General features: G+C 41.6%; 1 protein-coding gene across 1 annotated transcript; it reads right to left on the reverse strand.

Moving 5' to 3' along the window:
* Positions 1–449: 449 nt before the first annotated feature.
* On the reverse strand, positions 450–1580 carry T265_00572 (hypothetical protein; the record flags this gene model as incomplete). The annotated part of the gene is made up of 1 exon (XM_009164376.1): positions 450–1580. One exon carries the CDS (start codon positions 1578–1580, stop codon positions 450–452), a length of 1131 nt encoding a protein of 376 aa, XP_009162640.1.
* Between the last annotated feature and the right edge of the window lie 6900 nt (positions 1581–8480).

The raw sequence follows: 8480 nt of genomic DNA on the forward strand, positions 1-8480 counted from the left end.
AAAATGGTGATCCAAAAGTGATTTCTTATTTGATTGGCTAATGTCCCTTTTCTGTTGCATTTTGTGCTAATGTTTATCGTATAACTTACCGTTTAGAAAGTCTTACCAAAAGTGCAGTGAACTCATAGAGTCGCTACGTTTGACAGGGCTATGGGCCTCAAAATGATGATGAAAAGCTTATTGTCGCAGCTGAAGTTTCGTTGGTATGTGGAATTGACCTCTGACCAGGCTAGTGGGTGCTGATTTAGTGCTTTAGTTGTCATGGAGAATCACTGAATTTATAAGAAATAGTGTATTGGGAATGACCTAGACAGTAAACAAAATGACAATCCTGGTGACAAATTTTACAATTATCCATGAAAAACTGAAAAAATCAGTATTACGCACTGACATTCACTTGTACAACAAAGTGTTCTCAGATTAGCAGCTTCCAGCCCAGCACGGCAGTTTTAGAAGCATTTACGGTGTACAATGCCCGGGCCAGATTCGTCATACTCCTGTTTGGTGATCCACATCTGATGGAATGTGGAAAGCGAAGCCAAAATCGAACCTCCAATCCACACCGAGTATTTGCGCTCCGGAGGAGCGATTATCTTGATCTTCATTGTGCTGGGGGTTAGGACGGTTATTTCCTTCTGCATCCGATCAGCGATACCGGGGAACATGGTCGAACCGCCAGACAAAACAATGTTCGCATACAGGTCCTTTCGAATATCCACGTCGCATTTCATGATCGATGTGTAGGCGGTCTCATGCAGACCGGCACACTCCATACCGAGGAAACTCGGTTGGAACATGGCCTCGGGACAGCGGAATCGTTCGTTGCCAATCGTGATCACCTGTCCATCGGGAAGCTCGTAACTCTTCTCCAGTGATGAGCTCTCACTGGCAGTCGCCATCTCGTGATCGAAATCGAGTGCGACGTAGCACAGCTTCTCCTTGATATCGCGAACGATTTCTCGCTCAGCTGTCGTGGTGAACGAGTGGCCGCGTTCCGTCATGATTTTCATCAGGTAGTCAGTCAGATCTCGACCAGCCAGATCCAGACGGAGGATAGCGTGTGGTAGGGCGTAACCCTCGTAGATCGGCACTGTGTGACTCACACCGTCCCCGGAGTCTAACACAATCCCAGTCGTCCGACCAGATGCATACAACGACAACACAGCCTGAATGGCCACGTACATGGCTGGTGTGTTGAACGTCTCGAACATGATCTGTGTCATTTTCTCACGGTTCGCTTTTGGGTTCATGGGTGCTTCGGTGAGTAGGACTGGGTGTTCCTCGGGGGCGACACGCAGTTCGTTGTAGAACGTGTGATGCCAGATCTTCTCCATATCATCCCAGTTGGTCACGATTCCGTGCTCGATCGGGTACTTCAGAGTGAGGATACCACGTTTCGACTGTGCCTCATCACCGACATAGCTGTCCTTCTGTCCCATACCAACCATTACACCCAAATGTCTGGGTCTCCCAACGATGGATGGGAATACGGCTCTGGGTGCATCGTCTCCGGCGAACCCGGCTTTGCACATACCGGAACCGTTGTCAATCACAAGTGCATTGATTTCATCGTCTGCCATCACGTCTTTTCAATCGAAAAAGCACTGTGTTGATGAATGTTTCGGTATTTCTTTTATAGTTGTGTGTGTTCACCATATTTGGTTGTCTTCCGTGAATGGACAAGGCGCACTTGTGTTGTATACATTGGTGAAAGATTTTGTCAGCAAACTCATTCATCGTGTTCTATCAATGGCTAGCTTTTTGTTCACATGTCTGGATCAACCTGAGTCGCGGCACACGCACACACCAGCTTGTGCTTCCTGCATTCTTCGCGACGCACACGAAGGTGATTCTATCGAACTACGCCATTTTCAGAAGCACCAGAACCAGTAGATCAAATTCGATTTACGCGTTACAGGAGGCCTGCTTGTTATGCACGACATGCTTAAACGGGTTTTTCGGGTTGCCAATGGCTGCTTTTGCTTGAGTATTTCTCTCAATCAAATGGAAGACCGGTAGACAATTATACTTAAATAAGCCTATGTAAACGAATTTCCACGTTTTTGAGAAATGATGGAATTTCAGCTTGGAATTTTGTGGAGAACCTGCTCAGTTAATGTCCATCAGACAAACCAAATCTCTGCCATTCCACAAACACTAGAGTGACAACTCCACAAAACTCGTTAGCCATATGGGTGTCCCCTGGATACACCCATACAATGATTTCCATTCCACTACAAGCACACTATTGGAGCCTTAGCTCTCTGGTCATTCTTGTTTGGTCCGACGACTATCACCTACACAGTTTGGTTGTTAACACTTGCCCCTCTTGCTCAGATCCTTGTCTCATCTCATCTGGTTCACCCTGGCGTACATAATTCCAGGTAGCATCTTCATGTGGCTCGGCACAAACAGCCTTTTGTCGCACCAGACCCAGCATAGTTTTGTTCACCGGAAAAATTCGCTCGCAAATTTTAGCCCATAACTTTGGCAGTAGGAAAGTATGTATAAATTGCTAATGGGTCTAGTCCGCGGACGGCAGAATTTTTGTGTAAAACGACGGAAAAATACGGCCCTCCTGGGATGAACTCTGTCCAACATTGGCTTGTGATTCACTGGATTGCTCTATGTAAAACATTCACTCTGCCTAGCACCCACAGTGTATTTAATATGGAATTAATGCCGTGAAATATCTTTCTTAATTTAAAAACGGTAACCTCATATTTAAAAGTTGTTGAATACCTTAAGTAGAGCTGTGGTGGTGTGCAGAAAACAACAATTCAGAGTATCTGATTTGTTTCGGTTGTGCTTAGCGGAATTCTGTAGTAGCCTACTGTGCTGTATTATTTGCTGACGAGCTAGTATTCTGTTCACTTTTATAAAGATTGTATCCCCCTGATCTCTCGGTTTTTAGCAGTAGCCAAAGGGACCGGTAAGAGGTTTTGGCTTCTCATGCAATCAACAAACCATAAATGGCTCATATGGAGCTCAGATGAGATTTCACGCTGTAGGTGCAGCTGAAAGCATTATACAGCAATCATAAAACTCATAAGAATTTCGTACCCCGATCTCCGATCTAGTATTTTGAACACTTAATAGTTCCGTCACGTGCCGCTGATCAGCAGCGATATTACATCGTATTTAGACACGGTATTGCAACAGTCATCCTTCAATCGTGGACTTCCCATAGTGTGGCCGCCTTTCGACTAGCCTCTCGAGTGTTGACTTTTGTAGATTTATTGTGAATATATTGTATATTTATTTTCCGTTTAAGATAACTTTAGATTGTTGATAGTGTGAGAGAAGTTTGAGAAAATAATCTACACAGTCTGAGCATTCCCAATGAGAATTTCGTCGTTCAACATGTCTCTGCGTGATGAAACCTCCGTAATTGGATGATGAGTGGCATTACATTCCGTATAAATGTGACTCGTACCACTGCTCGGCTGTTCGTGGTCGAATACTGTAGTCTTCAACTACTGGCCTGCAGGTTGCCGATTCGAATCTTTGTGAGGTTTCCACAGTCGCCAACTACTGATGGCCTTAATAAGAATGAAACTGCTGTGCAATGTTTGCAAGTTTTTCGGTACAGAATGACTTCATTTGCAGAGCGGAATATCATTTTAATACTCCTTTTGCTGCGGTCCGTCTGCTATTCGTTTTAGTGATTCATTTCCAGAAGTTCACGTTTCTGAAGCCCGCCACCCATGGACATCATGGAATTCAATAACTGGTACAAAGATGATGCGGGCCAGCTCTTCTGTACTGGGGCAACGCGCACGGTCGACAACATGAGCAATGTGACCTGGGATAGTCTTTTTGTTTGAAGCAAATGGCCTCCCGCACATCGTTCCTGAGATGACGTTGACTCCTATAATTCCATGAAGTTTGTTCTAGTTGCACCAGTGTTTAACTCACTCATCTTCACAGTCCTTTGGATTGGTGCACTGCTACCATGCAAAGAGGTGGAGTATGTGAAAATGATGTACAGCCATGACAGCATGGTTCCGACAACACGACCAAAAAAGCACCATTGAATCTGAACTTGTAGCATGTGTTGTAGCCGGTCGATATTTTCATCTACGTTTAAGGAGGCTAGTCATTCTCCGCAATGGTATATGGTTTGAGAGGAAAAATAAGTCAAGAGGCACGCGACTGATAACCTCTTGACAGATGCCCGTAGGAAAATGGATGGCTAAATTCCCTTTTCAGGAATTATGTGAGAACATACAACAGTTGCCAAAACAATCTTGAGAGAAATGTTCGCTCAAAAAAATTTTCATGGAATAGGAACATTAGATGACTTCACTGACATTCATTGGCTATACCACTCAGTCAAAACTTTACAGTAGCTGGAAAATAAAGTTTTCATATTTATTTACTTTCTGGCATCTTTCTGCAGTGGACCTCCAATGACGAAATATCTAGAAGTGAGAAATGCTCTGCAACAGTGTTTAGCTAACCGGGTTTTACGGTATTATATACATATAGGTATTATATGTATATTTTGTATAACGTGTATCATTTAATATATATCATGCATTGCAAATGGAAGAAGACGCAGTGAAACTCAAAATGGAATCTAGAAAACTGCTTATTAGTTTATTTGGAAAAAAAGCTAAACCAGAAATCTTCTGCGTTTCCGGCCTGAAAATTTATTTGCCTAATTTAAAGGGTAAGGAAGAGTAAAGTACCATCGAGCCATACCAAACTCCAGGATCGACTTAAACAGGCAAAGAATCGGTTAAGGGTTGACTGCAACGTCATTTGCAAAAAAATTTCTAAATGTCTCGAGCTGACAAGCCCTGGAAAAGGTGCATGCCGTGCTCACTATTTAATACGTTAAATTCATTGGTCGACTAGATTTGTGGCTTATCGATCCCAGCGCCAAGATATTTCATATCACAGTCTAATAACGTTAGTCCTTTAGGAAAGCAATTTATGAAATCTCAAGGGATTTGGCTAATAGAGACCTCGGACATTCTACAGATTATGAAGACAACAAGAAATGATAAATAAGCATTCAACTTTGGAAGAACCTTTAGCACACTCTTAAGTAGCGTTTTATCGTGAAGAAATTTAGTCCTGTTTCAGGTCACACTGGGTTACTGAGTTTTGTATTCAAAGTCCTTGATTTGGGTATGGATAACGTTATTTAAGGATGACGAACACAGGTAGACCGTTTTATGTGTGAAGTCAAAATCGCTGGTCCTTTGCGTTTCGACTCGACCGAGACATCCATTTTAATGAATTGTGTCCATCGTTTTGGGTGTCTTAGTTGTACTACTTTATTCATGACTAATCTGTGCGGTCGCTTAGAGCTGTGAAGAGTGCACGCTTGTCCAGACATTGGTTTTGTTTATTCTTGCTGGATCAGTTTAAGTTCATTCAGTAAAATGTGCTGCGCATAGACATATGGGGTGACCTGTATTCTACACATTTAGTTGAAGGAAATTGTGAAAAATTTGAGTCCTTCGTCAAGACTAGAATAATTTGCAAACGAGTTAGTTTCGTGAAACTCACATTTATCTAATAATTTACCGGCCGAATGTATTTTTTAAATGTAAAACTCATCTTTTTAACTGTATTTTGATTTTGTCGTCCAAGGGCTTATTTCGTACAAAGCCTTCAAATTCTACTACATTCAATATAACTAGTTACGAAAATAGAAATATCGTGTTACCACATTACGCCAAATAGTATGAAAGTCGTTAGAAGAAACACATTCTGTGATGATAGGAGCGTTTATTTGAATGGAAGGCGACCCTCTTCCTGCAAACAATACAGTCATTTCAAAAATATTGCTTCAGTAGCCCATCCTCAGGCAACTAGAGCCGATATATGGGCTGTGTTCAATAGGAATTTCAGTTCATTTAAAATATCGTCATTATTCATACAGAAAGATCGGAGTATCTAGGTATGGTCTAAGGTGAACTTAGGCTTATCTTCCTTTACGTAAGGGACTAAATAACCAAGTAGATATTTCTCTGTCTACCGGCAAAGCTAGAGATTTTGGCCGATTGAGTAACTGACATCTCAGCTTTGGGCAGCTGGCACTTTCATTCCACTTTAAGGTCAACAATAACTTTTGATTTAAGAAGATGTGAAAAAGTAAAACGTGATGCGAGCGCATAAAGTCACCGTGTTCCGTACGTAATAGCCCGGGAGTTTAGTAACTTCTGAGAATCTGCTAAAAAGCAAATTTAGATCGTCGGAATTTGTTCAGCCACAGAAAAAAATCGATGATCTGTTTACTGGTGATTCTTTAGCGAAGGCGATTCCAGAATAAATACCACTTTTCCAAGCATTCAGCAGCAGCGCTCGTTACGAACCATATCATCATGCATGATCTTGTCGAAGGAGAAATCCATGTTTCCCCTAGTGAGCGCTTTTTGGGCAGGCTGTCTGGGCAGTACTCCACGCTCGTTTAAAATGAATAGACTTTACCATCCTCTTAATGTTTGTGCTTGAAACCTATGTACACACTTAATCTTCGTAGTTGGCATACTGAAAATGCATTGTCATGTGTATAAAAAGCAAGTTGGAGTAGTAGCAAGCCTTCTGCGTAACAGTGGCCGTCTGACTTCTATGGATAATTCTGGACAGTTGTATGAAGTAACATTCATTTTATCCTTTAATCTCAAATGGTTTCTCACAAGCTATCTATGTAACCTGGGTGCTCCCTTTGCCCAAGTGTTGTCGTTTGATTATATATGTTATGCTTATTTTCAAACAAAGATAGGCTGAAGCCACCTTCATTATTGCCAATACGGGTTGCTGTAGACACGTGTAAAATACTGCCCTAGTTAGGCTTGCCTTTTAATCGCTGGTCAAATATACTACAATATACTGGTTAGTGACCCTTGTATTGTTAACACGAACCGGTACTACCTGGCGTTTGGTGCACAAACTATTTACTGCTGTACCAAAGTTTGTTCACAGACGAACACCAGGCATTGCAGACTTAAGCACACATAAAGCTACTCAAAGTTTAGTGTTTCATGTTACTTCCTTTTGAGTTTCTACTAGCTGTGCCATTCATATTTGACAGGAGCGATGTTTGCATTAACTCTTCTTTGACCTAGACAAGAATGGAATGCATGAATTTTACCTCTGATTGTCTAAACCGGGTATGATCGATACTTGAAGTAAGAGGTAGACAGACCCAAAGACAAAGAAGGCAGTTAATCGGAAGTCTTTACGTAATGAAGAAAATGCTGTTCACTCGCAACTGTTTACTGACTACTCGATGATGTTTTGCATCTTCCGCCCCAAATGTAATCAGTCACACACACTAGGAAGGAAACACACCGAAGGAGACCACTTCAGCATATTTACCTTAAATGAACTAATGGGAAAAAGAACTTTTATCCTGTAAGTGAAGTCTTTTAGTGCCGAACAGCCAAGAAGCACTGTATAGCTCTTTCATCTTTGACTGATTGCACTTGTAAGTGAAGCTTTTAGTGCCGAACAGCCAAGAAGCACTGTATAGCTCTTTCATCTTTGACTGATTGCACTTACAGAACGAAGACTCGATTAAAAATCCTAACATCTTTTACAACCAGTGGGAAATAAATAAGTAGACTAAAGCATTGTTTGCGGGTCCAGTATTTTTTCACCGCAATGAATCACCTTATCACAGGATGTGATTAGTACTGAGTTTGTGATCTAGTGCTCACAATACGCTGGATTGAATCCAAACACACACGGAGTTTGTTAGTCGAAATTAGAACTAAAATGGGATTACAGTCAGCCTTTTACTTTGCAGTGTTGAACCACGAGTAGAGTGGTCTATTCTTTTGTCGTCCTCATCGCCTAATTCAACCAGTGAAATGAAATACCTCAGTGCAAATTTGGAATTACACTAAATTTTGCGCCAAGTTTCTCGTTATAGATGAAAAAGACGTATTTTTTTGGGAAACACAACAAATGTTTTTCACTAAAACGGACTTCTGGAGACAAAACAAGTTCAGTGGTACGGTAAGTAGGAAATTTCGGTTTTATAGTGATATTCTGGGGGACTTTTCAAAAGCAAATTCATGCTGCACGCTAGTAAAATTTGCACCAACTGATAGGAGTTTTGAGGGGTTGCTAAATTCGTTTAGTGGTGGACCCACCGGCGCTGTTCAGTCACATTTTCTGCGCAAAGAGTAGTCAAACAATACGATGTCACGCTTGTTGCTTTAGTCTTGTGTCTTTTGTAAATATATGTTTTCTATTGCTAACTAAAGGTGAGGTCCATGTGTGGGATTATGCACAGAACTATGTCCTTGATTGCCCTTTAATAATGAAATAATTCACATCAGCAAGTAGACAATGCGCAGTATTGAGAAGCTGCTCAGTAACTTAGTGGTTTGAACAGCACGGCAGGATCATAAAATGTTCAAGACATAAATGGGGGAATGAGTGGTCGTAGTAGGTTAAAAGCTTTTCAGGCTTGCATTTTGAAAAGGCCAAAAACAGTGGGCTTTGTTATGAGT

This window comes from Opisthorchis viverrini (genome assembly GCF_000715545.1).
Source record: "Opisthorchis viverrini unplaced genomic scaffold opera_v5_5, whole genome shotgun sequence".
Lineage (NCBI taxonomy): Eukaryota > Metazoa > Platyhelminthes > Trematoda > Opisthorchiida > Opisthorchiidae > Opisthorchis > Opisthorchis viverrini.